Genomic DNA, 17,521 nt, shown 5'->3' with positions numbered 1-17,521 from the left:
AGCTCCTCAGGGTGTTCCATGGGGAGCAGAGGATTCCCACCCCTCCAGGACGCTGCCTTGGCTGGGTTTTCCCAGCCTGAGACAATCCATGTGTGCCAGAGCCACGTGCGGTTCAGAAAGGAAATAACTCTTTGAAATAACTCTTCTGCTGCTCCTGGAGTGTTTGCTTGGATTTCCACAGAAGAGACTCAAAAAGGGAAAGACAGGAGTTAGGATTTTTTTTTTTTTTTCCCCTGGAGAAGGTAGATTGGTTGGATTTATTCCTCCCCACTCAAAGAGCCCTGACCTCCAGCAGCATCTCCTGGCTTTATCCCAAGAATTTAGACAAGACAAAAATATTGCAGAGAGCTCCCCCTGAGCAGGTTAGAGAGAACAAAATCCCCTGCAAAAGGGTATCTGGATGGAGAAGGAACACCAGGAACTCTTACATTAAAAACAGTATCAGCTTTATTTACTGGGGAAAGGAAAGCTGTGAAGGAGCAATGCAATACTAAGAAATGCAACTGAAGAAACAAAACCAGATTTCTTTGGCAGCAGAGTCATCATCAATGCCTTTTCAGCCACTTTTATTTTAATGTGCACTTTATTAGGTACTACAGCCCCCTAAAGCACCCAGCTGTTGACATTAAAAATAAGTAAGACATGAAGCTGAATTTCTGCTCTAAATCCAGATTAAAATCTTTTTTGTAAATAGGGTATCCTTGTAAACATTTCTGGATTTGAAATGGACTGAGATGGACCACAGAATATTTCAGGTGGATGATACATACCAGGAAAATCTCAACACAAATCTTCCCAAACCTTCAGCTGACTTACAGGGAATTAAAAGCCATAATGATTCCACAAGTGCTCACACAATGAAAATGTTATACATGAGAAATGCCAAGGAATCCACCTAGAGTTCCTTGAATCACAGGGGATAAAAAAAAAAATAAAAAATTAATGCATGCTACAGGACTGAGAGGCAGGTGTACACCACAAAACACACTTTTTTTCTGACCACAAAACCTGTCAATTTTTCAAAAGCTCCTGATATTCCACAAAGCATTTGAATGGAAATATGGATTTAATAGCACAACTTCACAGAAGTCCCCAGGAGGCTCCACTCAATCTCACTGCAGGGAGTCAAATCTGCCTTGCTCTCCTGCTGCATTTACCATTCCACTCTGGGACTTTTGCCTTCCCCTTTGCTCAAAGGTGATTTCCTTTCAAAATACAAACCAGCATTCCCAGACACTTGTACCAAGTCTGCTCCCAGGTGCAAAGCTGTAATTTTAACATCAGGGCTCGGCCCCTGCTCACACTGCAAGAGCACTGACCTTTCTTTATTTTAAGTGCAAGGGCTCTTTCCAAAGGTCCTCACACAACTGGGACACCTCCAGCCCTGCTCTGTCATCACCTCTGTTCAATTAAGAGCACTTCTCTGCAGCAGCTTGGCACCACATTCAGGCTACTCCAACAAATCCTGCCCTTGGAGTACTCAGAGTTCTAAGAATCAGTTCCCAGTAGCAACAGGCAGCTGAGCCTCAAGAAGGACAGAAATCAATATATTGCAAGTTCAGTTATATGTCCTTATCCGGAGGGGCCCTCAATAAAAAGTTATTCAGGATATTTAAGTGGCCTAAAATAAATTAAACCAAGTTTGCTCCTATTAAGCAGTGAATTCATCTTCCACTCTGCCCCAGGAGCATTCTGCAGTCACAGCTTCCTGCTGGAGGCTACCTTCAGAAACTTTTAGATTGCACTTCACTCCCTTATTTGCCATTGAAATTTTCCCTAGATCTAGGCATTGCTTTTAGGAGGCTGCATATTGGAAGCTCGAAACAGAAAAATATCAGTAGCACTAAAACATACCAAACATTTTCTTTGGAAAAAAGCCAGAGCTCTCCTACCACGTACAGTGCACAATTTCCCAACAAATTACAGGTGACAGGTTTGGTGATCACATTGACCAGATAAATACCAGCTCGATTTCATTTCTGAACGTCCAGCAGCTCCCAGCAGGAGATGAACCACGGGCAGCAGTTATTACAAGACACAGGATCTTCAAAAGAGGAAAAGCCAAGAGGAGGTGAGCTGAGATTTCCCCCACGGTCTGAGATGATTTTGTTGAGCAGGATTTGACAGAGGGCAGTTCCAGAAGTGCCACTCACAGCTGGCACGACAGGAGGAACCAGCAGATAGAGCTCCATTCATGTTCAGATTCCTATCAGGGATTTTTGGGGAAAAGCTTACATTTAAATCTCAGGGTAATGGCAGGAATCAAGTTCATTCCTGTAAAGCTGCTGGTGATCTCGGTCTGCCTTCACATGGACTGAAAACATGGTGTAATGCAAATTCCTCAGAATAAACAGGCTTTAAGACAAGTATTTCAATACGGAACCCAACTGACTTTATTATTTCCTTGCATCCAGCCATTTTAACAATTCTCCCTTGTCAGCAGGAACAAGGAAGACTTTTTCAGGTTTCAGAACAAAGAAATGAAATTACAGAGGACTCATCTTGCTGGTGTGCCCAATAAGAGCCCTCTCAAGTCCAAGTGTCCTCTTATCATTCCTCTTTATATGGATCTTCAGTGTAATTCCTCCCAATACTTATTACTTCCATAAAAGGGTACATTTTAAAATTCAAACTTAAAACTAAAAAGAAAAATAAAAATCGAAGCACATTCCCAGATTTTCAGTGTTTCATAGAAATTATACATCCAGGTAATAAACCAAATCAACATGGTTACTTCAGAATTTGATTGAGAAAAAAAAATTAGGTTTTTCTACTGTTTATTTATCAACCTCTTGACCCAAAGAAATCTTTGACTGCAGTAAAAATCCCGAAGCATTTGGCAAGATTATGCATGTGTTTGCTACAATGCACACAGCTCCTCTTGGAAGTCCCTGCAATTTAATATTCAGGAAACACCAGTAGTCCTTATTAACAGAAAACATCTTCATGCTAAACTGGAAAAGAGAAGTCCAAAAATAGCTCTTGAGGGACTTCCTGAATATTCAATCAGTAGTAATTAAATTTAAAAAAAGTTCAAGTCCCAGTAGCCAAACCCTGGTGTATTCCCCACTGATCCCACACTCAGGATGATCCATCCCTCTCAACAGAAGGAGTGTTCTTAGAGAGTAACACTCACCTGGCTCAATTAATTTGGGTCAGAATTTCTACACATCAGTAACTGAAGAGACTAAAGAACTGAAGCAGGTAACAGCACCCAGGGAGTCAAGGCCAGGGCATGGCCCAAAAGATTTTTTGTCTCTTTCAAACTGAAGAATTTTTAAAAAGTATTGAAAAAATGAAGAGCCCGCTTTCTCTTCTTCGTGGAGCCCATTCTCTCTTCTTTGTAGCCTGTTCCTTTGGCACACGAAGACAAACCATTTTCAGAACGCATCGAATTTAGGACAGCCCTTAATCCACCATTTGCAACGTTTATGGAAAAGGAGATGTGAAAACCAAGGGGGTGGCGGCGTGTTCCCACAGCTGGGCTGTTCTAGGAGCAGGTGAGGTTCCAGGAGATGGATCCTTTCTGCTCTCCTCCAGGCCCTGGCCAGGAGCAGTCAGCCCAGCGCCGGGTCCCCGATGCCGTGCTCAGGGTCGCAGGTGAAGGAGATGGTGATGGCGAAGCGAGTGCCCCACTGCACCTTCTCCACCCGGTGCAGGTTCTCTGACCCAGAGGTGAAAAACGACACCCGGCCTGCAAAGACAAAGGCTTTTAACCCCTCTGTGGAGTTTGCCACTCAGCTGCTCCTGGACCTGAGAGCCCACAGTCAGCACAGACTGCTGCCAGCTGACACTGCTCTGACAGCTTTTTACTGTTTAAAACATCCATTCATCCGCTGTGCCACCAAGCTGGAGATGTAATCCCATCAAAGATAAATATAAAAGGCAGGAGGAAGCCAAGAACATGGAAGCCAGTTTGTAGTTGCCTCAAAAACCAAAAAAGTGCAACTCTAGTGACTGTCAGCAAAGTGTACTGATTTCCTCCCTGCTCCCCTTCTGGTCCTGGCTCTAATTTTAAACCAAAGAAGCAGGAAACACCACAGAGGTGGCAAAAAGCCTTCAATGACAAAACCTCAGCAGGTCTACAGGCAGCTGGGGCATCTTCTCAGCACTGCACTGAGTGTCTGCTATCGCTTTCTGTGCCTGGAGTGGTCATTTGCTGCTCAGGCAGGTCACAAAGTCACCTAGCAGCCACCTGCAAACTCAACAGTGTGTAACAACCTCTGATAGCAAGCAAGATCTTAATGTTATTAGAGGTAACCACTTCTTCTCCTGACTTTTTGAGAATCCACTTTTTCCCTCATCCACAGGAATCATTATTTAAGAAGACATGCAAGTGCCAGTCACAGGATCCACTGCTGTAAATTTTATGTGACCCCAATTTAGATGAAGAAACGCTGTTATTTTAAGGAGTAATATTTAACAAGCAGCAGAAACAACAGACATTTCACTATGCAGCAATGATGCAGCATTTAATTACTCAAACAAAAACACTGGAGGACTAAATTTACTAAATCCAAGGCTTTGCTTTTCCCTGCTCTTGCTTTCCTAGGTTTAATTCAGAACCACCCCTTAGCAGTGAATTCTTTTAAGATGTACTCAGAGCTACATCACAGAAAAAGTCACTATTCCCAAAAGGCTCACTCTCAGGAAATGTTACCCCTGTCGAATTTTCAGCTGCACTTCCACAAACAAGCTGCCTTCAATTTGCTACCTAACCTCTGTCCAGAGAGGCAATACAGACTGCAGGGAAATACAAAGGAAACAATTTTCAGTGACATCTACCCCCCTGTAGACCTCAACTTTGTCACTTTTTTTCCTTGTTGAAAGGAAACAGAAGTAGTACTGATCTATTCTAACTAGGTTTCTGTGAAAATTAATTAGTAAGCATCATTATAATACTTTGCAGTTAACAGATGCTCTGATTTACAAGTATTACAAAAAAAATGTATCTTCTCTTGTTCCTGCTCCGGCAAGAGGAAAAATCAGTAGGGCACACTAGCTTAAATTGTAACAAAATGTAGGGAATAGATGTGATTTTGAGAACCATAATAAAATTAACAGACCACAATGCCCATAAGAAAAAATATTACATGATTATTATATCTCTAATATTACACATTTGTTGCGTAACAGGTTGGAAGAGCCCTTGGGACGTGACCTGCTCCAATTCCCTTCCCCAAATCAAGGCCAACTCCTAAATTACATCCAACTCCTGAGTCCTACCAGGCTGTCCCTCATGCTCCCATCCTTCACATGGAATTTCCCCTTCTGCTTTCTTGGCAGCACCCTTCTGGCTCCTCTAGTTTAATTCGCTGCCGAATTTCCTTGCAAACTCCTTGGGCCATGAGAACTTGAAGGAGAAAAAGCAAATGATGTGTTAGGTTGTGTCGACCATCACTCAGCCAAGTGAGGGAATGGGAACTGTGCCCTGGCTGAACCCCCTGGGCACCAGGGAAGGGATGAAAAGCAGGGCTGGGGAATGGAAAGGGTCTCACCACCATCCACTGCCCATGGCAAATGCCTGGGGACATTTGAAAACGGAGCTGCTGCTCGGAAGGAAAGGAGGCGACTCCTCTGTGTGGTCAAAGGGAAGCAGGAACGGTTTATCTGGCACCACGGATCTATTCAGCATCTTTCATCTCATGCACTGACAGCTTCCACTGTCTGCCTAACATCTATCAGTCCTAAATGTTCCTCAGGAAAGAAGGAAAAACTGCATCTCATCTGCTGAATGACAGCCAGACAGAAGCACTGCCAGGGGAAATGCACAACAGTTGTGTTCTCATCCTCGGCGTCTGTTTAGGATTAATCACCAATTCATTCTCATGTAGACTGTCCAAGAAAACCCATCATATCATTAGGCAAATAAACTGATAATAATGTCTTCTGCAAGCACACAATAGAACTTATTTAACCAATTCAATTACTTATTTAAAAAATGTTGAATTGGGAGAATTTAAGCAAGTGCTTTAAGCAAATCCCACAAAAGCGATTTTCAGCTTCTCTGAAATCATTTCGCCACAGTTATGTCAAGCACAGAAGAATAAGTGGCCTAAAAATAAAACCCCTAACAAAAAACTACCTGCGATGGGTATCAAATCCTAGTTACAAACTTGTCCCATATTTAGTTACTAGACAGAAATTTCTGGCTGTTATAAATAAAAATCACTGATTCACATAGTGAAGTCTCCCACAGCCAGTTTGCAATTTGCAGTATTAACAATACTCTCAAAAAAGGAGTTGCTTCTACTTTAAATTGAGAAGGGCCTGGAGATCTTCCAAATTACAGTTTTCAAAGAAAATTAATGAACTTATTAATTTCCCGCTAAAAGTACATGAACATTTTTAAATACCAACTGCTGGACTTTCAGAATCCCTGCCTGCTTCTCTCCTACCAGCACAGTTGGCTGCTCAAAATCACAGCAGTCTCCACTCTGTCTGAAGCTGTGACAACCCTGGGGAGTATTTAGAAGTGAAAAATGTGTATTTTCTCTTTCCAGCCAATCTCCCCAAGGCCTTTTGGCTCCATCTCCCCTCCCTAGAGCCAGGAGAAATTGAGGATATCACCCCAGCCAGTGCTGCCAGGTCTGCTCTGTTCTCCCTGTCACAGCAGCTGCACGGGGACTCAGAATTTGACTCCTACAAAAAGTTCTCACTAAGAACAAAGTGTTGCAACTTCAACTACATTAAACAACCTCAAGATCATTTATCTGACTTTTCCTGACCTTGCCAAACATGGCATGTCCAGTAGAGCTGTGGTCAAATCACATGGGTGCACAGGTTTTGAGTTTTGGACTTCTGGTAAGAAGGAATTCATCCTTACATTTAGTAAATCACTGAAGCATAAGCACTCTGCTGCTCAATTATTCCAAACCTGGCCCTTAAAGAGGCTTCATCAGAGCATCTGTGGCCTGTGACATTCACACACAGCTTAGGAACCAAGAAATGAAATCTCACTACTGAATCACACAGCCTAACACAGCTGAACCTGCAGTTACTTTGGTATTTTATTTCACCTGTCACATTACCTGAATTTCATGGAATAACTCTTTGAAGCTGATTTTTCACTGCTTTCTGCCCTCAGCTTTGCTGCATATTTTCTTGACCAGTATCAAATCAAACATTGAAATGAAAAGAATTCAAATGAAACACTGGCCTGCACATGCATTAGATAAAGGCACTAACAGGACATGTTACATGTGCTCATTTATAACCAAGATTTCACGGCAGGGGAAAAGCCTCAGAGGCCAATTCTGAATTCTGGCAGTGCTTCACAATGCTCTGTGCAACACTAACAGAGAACTCCTCCCCCAGCACTCCTCAATCCTTCCAGAGCTCCAGGCAGTGTGAGGTGACCACTGCTACCCCAGGAGCAGCTGCCTCAAGAAGGCAGGGGATTTATCAGAGGTCACTCACAGAAACACCACGTCAGGGGCAGGTCTGACCTGCACTCCCCAGAGCTTATTGCTTCATGGGCCTGATAAAGGGGGGAAATGATGCCTTAATTTTTATCTTCCACATGTTTCAGGTTCTGTGCTGCCCAGGCTGCAGCTCTGAGCTCACACTCAGGGTCACTCAGCTCTCTGCACACAGCAGCGACACAAAACAAATCCTTTTCCTGATGCACACCAAGGACAACTGGGACAAGTTTTCAGCCCCAAAAGCACAAACAGTGGTGGCTGCAGGGAGGAACAAGAAGGATGGGACCTCACAGCCTGGAGCTGCCATTGGACAATTAAACCCCAAAGTGCAAATGGACCAAAACTGATCCAAGTGTGAGACCTCGTGACCCTTTGTCCATTTTGTGCCCATTTTGGGTCCACCTTGGGTGCAGCCCTGGCCAGGCTCTTGTCCTGCCCAAGGTGGATCCTAAAGGCCTTTCAATAAATATCTGCTTTACTCTCCAGCTCTGTCCAGTCTCTGTTCCACCTCAGCCTGCCCAAGGCATCAGACCCAGCTAAAATCGTGTTTCATTTAATGCCATCATTAACCTGGCATCAAACACCATCAGAATACCAAACCTGCCTGGAAGACAGTTATTCTTCCACAGATTAAAAAAAACAAAATCAAGTTTTACTGAGAAATAAGGAGCTGTTTTCTGTCTTCCTGACACGACTGCAGCAGATCCTCCTTTTCCTACCACTTCTCTTTGCAATCACCTCACCAGCCCCAGGCACAATCTGTGATTGTATTGCAAACCAGTACGAATTGCTGTCCTCCGCATGCCTGGGGTTACTGCAGCTGCTAATGCTGGCTCCATTTGTTCCTCACCAGCACTCACAGCAACTTCTGTGCATTTTTTACAGATTATTCTCAGCTTTCAACTGAAACTGATTTAACTTGAGGATGTGCTCCAGTTTTTTCCTGAACAGAGCAAAACTAAATTGGCAGATTATCATGATCTAGACTCAGTCTGGAGGATGTGGATTGAATACAGTTGTCTATACAGGGAGAAGTTCCCAAATATCTTTCTACCTTCAAATCAAGCATTTTACACTTTACTATTCTGACAGCTGTGAGAATACGCTAAATTTGACATTAAAGAATCACATTTCACTCTCCAATGTACAGAATTCATTTTGCCCCACAGATTAGTTTCTTCCAGATACACACTGAAGTGATTGCAACCTTTTCTTCTGCCTTTGTATAATAAATTTCTTGAATGAAGAACAAATTCCCCTGTAAATTGAAAATAAGTGCAGCAAATCTGACCTTCAAACCAAGAAACTCACATGCAAATAAAGAATACAGAACCAGTACTGGGATTTCATTCCAACAGCAGTTTCATCTCCACTTTCTGATCAAGTGAAGTCTGTGACCTAATACTGCCAGACCCCAAATTCACCCCAGATTCTGCAAAATGATGAAATTCTAAGTGTGAAATTTTAAAATATGAAATTTTAAACGCTAACAAGTTTAGCAGCAGCAGAAAGTACAGGAATTTTGTGACTGGAAAAGGACAGCCTTGATGTTTGCCATTTATTCTTATTCCTCCTGTATGTCTTGCAGATTACTAAAACATGTCTCAGACGAGGAAAAAAAGATTTAATATCGAAAGGGATTCGTTTTGAAGGACCTCATTCAAAATGTTGCTCTGTTTCATAGAGTCTCTCAAACAGAGCCAACCCTGGTGCAAGGGGTGGAAAAAAAAAATCAGTATGGCAATTTTTGGGAACAGAATTTCCATACATATTTAAATGGAACAGATACTACTTCAGATCTGCTTCTTTGAAAAGAAAACAGGGTTTTTTTTTGGTGACAAAGTCGTATTTCCTTTGGCACTAAGAGTTTTCTTCCTCATGGTACAGTGAGTTTCTTGTGGCACAGAGAGGTCCTGACTGGAGTCAAAAGACACACATTCACTTCTGAAGCCCGTCAGAGCACAAGAAAGATGTGTTCCTTTGTGCCACGTCTGGTTATGAATTAGCCAAAGGTCTGGACACTTGAACTGGTGCTGACTCGTTCATTTCTGATTTTAAAAAAAATAATCTCAAGAGCCTCAAAGTTAATAAATTGTAATTCCTTCTTAAAGCTAATGTTTGCTAACAACCAAACTAGGGGATGTTAAAGATCCTCCTGCAAATCAGCATCAGTCAACTCAGTGAGAGCCAGGACTCAGAGACTTCTTAGGTAATCTGCAAGTGATATGCACTGAGGGGAGTGAAAAGCATTTTAATTTGGGCTCCACTCCTGGCAGAACAGTTCTCCCTGTGCCCAGCTGCCTGCCTGACACTGATCCTCACAGTAAAGTGCAGCAAATGCATCTGCAGCAGCACTGGGGCTTGTCCAGGCAGCACTTTCAAACACACGCCATCCCACAATGATTTAACTGCTTTTTCTTCTATTTCAAATTACTGCTTTTCTGCTCTGCTGCATCATTAACAATGCCTTTCTGCTCCCCACTGATCCTTGAGCAAATCGCTGCTCACAGGAAAAGAAACCTGCTCGTTTTGGCACACAGTATCAGGTCCCCAAAAATGAAGGCTAAGTGTGAGACAAGCAGCAAGTTTTAGGACTGCAGTGGCATTAGCAATACAGAAAAGTAAATTAGTTGTCAAGCATGAAAACTGAACCAGTGACTATGACAGTCATCTCTAAAAAAGCCTCGAGCTCCAAAATGAGAAGCAGGAAAGCTCATCAACATGTGGTTATAAAAGTTGAACTGGAGTGACAAGAGAAGCACAAAGGATCAAAAGCAGCGTAAAACAAAACAAACAAACGCCAAAAAAGACAGAAGGAGAGAAAAAACATTGCAGAGGAACATTATGAACATGAAAAATACACCAACTTGTACCAGCAACAGAAAACAGCCTGGGGTCATTCCTTCACAAAACATTTTATCAGCAAGAGGAAAAATAAGTGCAAATGCCTTCACATTGTGCTTCACCTCTCAAGCTTTTCTGCTTTGCTCACAGGATGTCAGTGGTGAGTGTGACACGACCACAGGACCCCTTGACAACTGTGCTAACACAGAGATGTGTTAGAAAAGTGGAATTCATTTTCTCTTGTGTCCATGAAGGACATTTGTGCTATTCCTTAGGAGCTGTGCACTGTTTTGTTTCAGAAGGGGTGTCCTGTGGCACAAACTGCCCATAAAACCCCCTGGGCAAAGGGAACAACCAAAAAGAAAATTCTGTATTTCATCAGCTTCCCCTTCTTCCCCCTAAAATGAAATCAAGAGCAAAGACCTTGCAGTAGAAAACCTGAAAATGAAGAGATGGGGCTGAATGGAAGCAATTTCACAGTTACAGACTTCTGGAAATGAAGTCAGGGGCACGATGCACACTGCAGGCAGGCTGAGTGCCCTGCACTGAGGAGACAGCTCTCCTCACAACCTCAAATTCAGCTGGGATTTCCACAGCTGTAAAGATCTGGTCATCTTAGAATTGCACCTGGAAACAAAAGAGTTTAATGTGGTCCCTTTGACAATACTGGCAGCAGCACTTTGCAAAAGATGAAGTTTAGGATTTACTTCCAATCACAAAAGACAAAAAAAGATCAAATATACAACTCTTGCTAGCAAACCCAGAATGCAGGTAATCTCAGAGTTTATCCAAACCAGCATCACTGCAGGTGAGTGGATCACTGTGATGCATAAGTCAAAAAACACCCATCCCAATTTGCAGGCAGCAATAGTCTGAAGTCAGTTCTGCTTGGGGTAACAACTGTCAGCAGACAATTACTGAGGCTCTTTAAATGAGTAAATTTCCATCTTTTCTGTCTTGGGGAAAAAAAAAAAAAGGCAGCACACAGCAGGAATATAAAGTTGTCCTTTTGTTTTTTATCCTGCAGCAGTGTGGCTGATCTTGCATTATGAAAGGTAACACTGCTGGGAAGCTCAGCACTCACCTGCCAGACAGATGAGCTGAGGCTGAGCTCCCCTCCACACAGCCTCAGAGTAATTCCAGTTTCAAATTATCCACGTATTAGAAAAATCTCGAACCAGCCTTAAAGGTTTTTTATTTATTTATAACTGACAGCCATCAGAAGGTGCAGCCCTGCCAGACCTCCTGGGAGCAGGGATGGATTTATACCCAAATAATCATGGCTCATCATGCTGCAGCAGGTCAGCAGAGCTGTGGCAATCAATCACCTTCACACCCAGCCCTCAGCCATTACTGGTATTAAACTCACCTTGAGCAGCAAAGGAATTGCAGGCCAGTCTAAAATAAATTGCTTTAATCTGGATTTGCTGCAGTGCCAGTTAGCTCTGCTCTTGCTGCACAGTGACCTGCTAAGCTGCCAGGACTGCCCACCTCTTCTAAGCCCTGCAGCTTTCAAGAAAGTCACTTATTGTGGCTCAACCCCAGATATTACAAACTGTGGCTGTATTTTAACCCATCTCAACCTTTACTTCTGATGTCATCAATCTGAACACAGAATGCTACACTGCCCCAGGTTATTCCTGCTGACACAAAACACAGTCCCACAGCAAAATGGCACAACCTGCCCAGCTCCCTGCAGCCAACCTGGGCTTGTACCTGCTCGAGGTTCCACTGTCTTGTTGGAATCTGCATCCATGAACACGAAACGTCCACCGCCGAAATCTTGGGAGTAGTCAGAGAGGTAGAGCAGAGAAGTGTAGTCAAAAGAGCCATAAGTCACCTGTGGGGGAAGGTAAGATGACCAAAAATTACTCAATTCTTTATCTTATGTCTGCAGAGCACAGCTAATTGAGCAGATGGATCTCGTGGGGATTTCTAATTTTCAGGTTTTTTATGTATTTAATAAAGGGGTCTTTGAAAACCATGAACACCATTTTCTAGGAATTATCTATGTTTATTCGTCTGTTCTCTTGTGTTTACACACACACTACAAGACTAGCACGTCATGTTTATTATTTCTATTGTTACAGTTTCCATAACTGGAGAAGTGCTCCTATTGATTTCTATCATCCAAGAGCAAAAAACAACGTAGTGTCAGAAGTGCATTGTATCAAAAAGACAGGATTTATACTATTCCCTGATAAAAATTCACCAGGAGGTTAATAAGCAAAAGAAGAACAACCCTTGACTAATGATTTCCACCCATTATCCTGGGTTTAAGGTTTTTGGATAGCTCACTTCTATTCTCTCACCAGCTAGCACACAGGAGATTCATGGTAACAGTAAATCAGAACTTCCAAGTAAATACACATTTGTTGAAGGAGCTTCTACTCTTTTCCATGCAGGTTTTGTTTAAAACCCTTCAAACTGAATGCTGGAAGTCTCTGCTTCTTCTCAGCCTGCAGACCAAACACCCACTCTTAAGTATAACAAGGTGATTTTTTTTTTCCTTCCTTTTAAAGCATTATTTTTGGTCTATACGTACGCTGAAGTTGGAGAAAAAAAAACAACACATGCTCAGAGTGAAGCTATCTAAATATTTAATACTGAGTTTAGCTGATTCTGATAATATTTCCTTTCATATCTACCTGTCACCAGCAATTAAAAAAAAATACTTGAAATCAATGTCTGTGCTCTCCAATTTCTTTGTGTATCACAACTCAGAAGTTCAGCATTACACTGTCAAACAGTGAAATGTGCAGCACAGCAGTGCTGTATAAATACACAGAATTTGCAGAGTGTTTTGCCTGACCTGGTGACTGTTAGAGGTAAGTGCTACTTCCAAACTTAGAAGTTTTCTAAATATTTTCAGTCGTGTTTCAAGTTATACTCATTAGTGCCAGTTAGATTTTTGGCTCAGGAGCAGTTGTACACATTTTTTTCTGTAAGGGCAGGACCAGAGAGAACATAACAGCAGATGGAATAGGGAGACATTTCCATTCATACTCATGTTATTATTCTGACCATAAGGGCTGAAAGGAAAAAAGCCAAAGCTGGTGATATGCTGCCCTACTTGGTGTGAATCACACAAAATGAGAGAAATATTACAGTGATCCCATTCTCCCCGTATTTCCCCAAACCCTGGTGGCAATACAAGGCAATAAATGGGAATTAATGAGCAAGTGCCAGTGCAGCACCTCAAACCAGCCATTCCACAGCCCTTCTAATGCAAATCAGCTTTGCAAAGCTATTTTCCACTTCACTGACCTGGTGATTAAAAACTTCCAGTCAATTTAAAGAAGTCTCCAGCCAGTGAAAAAGTTCATTCAACTCGTACTTGCAAGTTTAATGCATTAGAATTGTTTTCATCAACTCCTCAATGCAGCAGCAATCTTCGCTCCTCTCCAAGGTGGCTTTACCAATTCTAAACCTCCAAGAGCTGACTACCAACCATTTCAGCCTAACCAAACACACCTGATTTCTAGAGATGACTAATTTGGGGAATGAAGTGTGCAAGGGAAAACTTTCTCTGCCTGTCCTTATTTCATTACTCACTCTCAGAAACAGCCAGGTCTGAGAAATGCAACACTGGAATGTGGACACTAAATTATACTCACTTATTTAAAATGCTAGATGTCCCCCCTTGTATATCAAATATATTGTTACTCTGGTAATGATTTCCAGCACCAGACAGATTAATAAGTGAACCGAAAGATCAAACTATGTGAGAAAAGCTGTCATTAAAAGCCACACAGCTGCAAATCAAATTTCTACAGCTCCTCGTAAACAACTCAAGAGAAAAAAATGCAGCCATTTCCATTCAGCCTGCTCTGCCACATGGTTAGCGTGCTCTTCTTGAACACTCCTTATCCAAGAAGTCAATCACAGATAATATTTAATGGTAGATGCTCATAATGATGTTTATATGACATGTCTTTAAAGGCTACTATTAAATGCCAGCATTAGCCACCCCCATTTTGCAGTGGGTTTTTTTGAAGGGACACATTTCTATGCAATTAAAGAGCTGCAGGACCGTGCAAGAGGTCTGCAGTTACTGAGGATATTTAGGACACATCCTCTGCTTTCCAGTGCAGAAGAAAATTCACTTTGCAATCCGCATCGGTCTAGCATGCAGAAAAAGAGTCAAAACTTCTCTCTTCCTGCAAGCCTTCACCTAACTCTGTGTAGATAAGCACCAGAATAGCCTTGAGAGATATTTCCAGTGTCCTATTTATTGGCAGCGCCTATGCAGCAGACAATGCAAGAGCAAAGAGCACATCTCTGATTGCAAGGGGCTGTAGGTGAGCTGAGGTGATGGCTTTGAGCAGAAATGAGAATCAAGCTCCACAATTTTCAGAGATGATGCTGTCCCAGGGCAGAAATGGGATCTTTTGATGTGTTTTATTAAATGTAGGGGAAAAAGAGTGACAAGTGTGCTAGAAGGGACAGCAGCTGCTCTCAGTGACAGACTCAGCAGCCAGAGAGGGCTGCAGGTACAGGGAAGGGTTGGGGAGATGGGAGAGCACACTGCAGGTGAGGAGACTTCAAGGTTTGGCTTGTTCAGCTCAGAGAAATAAAGGCTGAAAAGGGATATGATCCCTACCTATAAACACATGGGGGTAGGAGGATGGAGAACTGGGAGGAGGAACAAAAATAGCTATAAACTGATCATGGACAGGTTTAGGCTACCAAAACCCCAAGCAATTTTGGGAAAACGTGCACTGAAGCGCTGGACTGGCTCTGCTAGAAGAAACTCGAGGAAAACAAACCCCAAACCATCTTATGGCAGAGCCTGACAATTCAGTGAAGGATGCCAGGATCTACAAGTCCCACACTGCTTCCACCAGAGAATGCTGTAACACTGCAGCGCTGACAGCGTGAAGTGTGCAACAGCAACTCCATTATACATCAGCTATTTGACATTTGGAAGCCTCAGTTCCAAACAAATTCCCTCCAAGATGAAACTCCACATCTTAAAACAACACTCCCTTCATTTGATTTAGATGCTTATAAATTCAACAAGATTAAATGAGTCATTTCAAGGGGTGATTTCAGGGTTTCCATTCCTACGTAACTGCAAACCAAGTAAATTTTAGGGGGATAAAAACCAAAGCCTCAGAGAGACACAATAAATCTCTACTACTCCATTATGCTGTTAAAAATCTTCAGGGAGGTTCAGATCGAGAAATAAAACTGCAGTAGACTGAGCAACAGCAGGAAAAAGGCAAGAGGGCTTTTCCTATACCGCAAGAATCCACATCTTTTTAACAGTGTCACTCTGAAACAGAAAATATAATGAACTCTTTGGGCAAAGGCTTCATTTTACCTTTTTTTTTTTTCTGGAAAGAGACAAGGAAAAAATCAGGATGTCTTCTAGGAGTAACCTTCACTGTTAAATTACGCAGGAGTACCTAAAGTGACTTGTTCTGTTCCAAGGGGAGAGCATAAATAATTATCCAACACAAGCATCCAACAAACTGCCGAGTTTTATTGATCCTTCTTCAGCTTCCCAGGATTCACACTTGCTTTGGAGGCCACATAACAACTCTACTGCTCTTTTCTGGGAAGAACCAATAGAAATGTAGGTGTTTTTTTTCCCTTGCTTTCAACTGCAGTCTGGAAAAGTGGAAGGAAGTGAAATATAAGCCAGGCTGACTGCACTGAAGGCAGCCAGGGAAGCTGCACACCTTCATCCTATTTATGATTATCAACAAGGTGTTTGGTAACTGCCCCAACTGGGATAATTCAGACTCACAATTACTTAGGTTGTGCAAAAGGTCTCCAAGATCACTGACTCCAACCACTGCCATAAATCAGATAACACAATTACTCAGTATAGACACTACTCAGGTCTAGATTATGCATTCCAAATCTAAGAGAGCCCTTTCCCTGCTTGTTTTGGTTTTTTTTGAAGCTGGAGATGGGTTAGAAAAAGCTGAGGCAAATCAATTGATGTATATGCTCCCTGAACAGACAGCCTGCAAGATAAATAAAACATGGACAAAAGAGAAGGATAAAAACAGGAAAACATCCAGCCTGCTGTCCATCACGCTCAGGCACTCTCAGGATGACAGGACAGAAAAGCAGCTTCCACAAATTCTCTGCATGTAAACTTATTTGCATGTAAATGACAAGATGACTTGTGCACTATAGGAGATATTTAGGTGGAAGCACTTAATTGAGAGGTTATCCAACCCCCTCATTCATTTCCCAAGGCAAAACACATGCAGAGAGGAATAAAGAGAATACTGGCAAGCAGGGCTTGTGCAGACACAAATCTCACTATAGTAATAAATCACAGCAATAAATCTAAAATTCTAAAATAGGATTTTTGGGGCTGAAATAAAAGAGTGGAGAAAACAGGCAGAAGCTGTTGAAATATACTGCTCTTCCAGCCTTGTGGCAGTCAGACCTGATTCCCTGAAACAGTGGAAAAACTACAAGGAACCGATGAATTCCCTGCACTTCACACAACCAGAATCATCAGTTTCCTTCTTCCCAAGGTCTCTTGGAATTGAGCATAATGTGATGGAATTTCTGTGAACCCCATCAGCACAATTTGCTCCCTACAGCCATTTCCTACCAACACAAACCAAAACAATCAGAACCTCAAAACCATCCCTATCACCTCTGCTCCACAGCCGTTCCTATTCATTGGTTACATCCCAGCTTTTCAAACCACAGGCATCCAAAACCTGCCACGTTCCACCCTACAGGACTTTCTGCTTCCAAACATAAGCTGTGTCATCACTACCACCACATTTTCTACTTTAAGCTGCTTCTGCCCACGTGAACAAGGACACAGGAACCCACACCAATGTGACCAATGAAAGACACTTCCCTCAGAATGGCTTTTTCCAGAAAATATTTTAAGGTAAGGAATATTTCTGTTTGATTTTTTTTCACGTCTCAGGTCATAGACTTCGAGGTACACTGATCACTTACTGACCTGAGCCCTGAGGAATAACTTGGATTTTGCTGGGATTATTTTATTTGGTTCCATCTTGGGTAATCCATCACTCCAGTGACTCATTTATAAATCCTGAAGGCATAAAATGGGGGTATTGTGGAGGGGTATTTTTGTTTGTTTGGGTTTTTTTTTTTGTATTGTGGAGGGTTTTTTCTTTGATTCTTCCGTTGTTTATATTCTGCTGTTCTGCACAGAATCCTTGAACTCAGTGAAATTCAGAAATAAACTCAATACCAAATCATTTAAGTCCATTGAGAAATGGCAAGTATTAAGCTATAAGCCT

The 17,521-nt window shown here is 42.2% G+C and overlaps 1 protein-coding gene across 3 annotated transcripts in view; it reads right to left on the bottom strand.

Moving 5' to 3' along the window:
- Positions 1-17,521, bottom strand: part of OGFOD3 (2-oxoglutarate and iron dependent oxygenase domain containing 3) — a 49,994-nt gene that overhangs the window by 16,542 nt on the left and 15,931 nt on the right. For 2 of the 3 annotated variants that reach the window (XR_005703555.2, XM_040082002.2), the window contains exon 8: positions 11,985-12,108. Coding sequence is in view for 2 of the 3 variants with exons in the window: in XM_040082002.2 (XP_039937936.1) it covers positions 11,985-12,108 (124 nt within the window). In the remaining variant the exon portion in view is untranslated. Of the gene's footprint in view, positions 1-424; positions 3,695-11,984; positions 12,109-17,521 lie in introns of those variants that run through there. The other variant, XM_040082003.2, reaches the window with a different exon arrangement.

The sequence above is a fragment of the Hirundo rustica genome, chromosome 18 (genome assembly GCF_015227805.2).
Source record: "Hirundo rustica isolate bHirRus1 chromosome 18, bHirRus1.pri.v3, whole genome shotgun sequence".
In the NCBI taxonomy this organism is placed as follows: domain Eukaryota; kingdom Metazoa; phylum Chordata; class Aves; order Passeriformes; family Hirundinidae; genus Hirundo; species Hirundo rustica.
The sequence above is the reverse complement of the archived record's forward strand: the minus strand, read 5'-3'. Positions and strand labels throughout refer to the sequence as shown.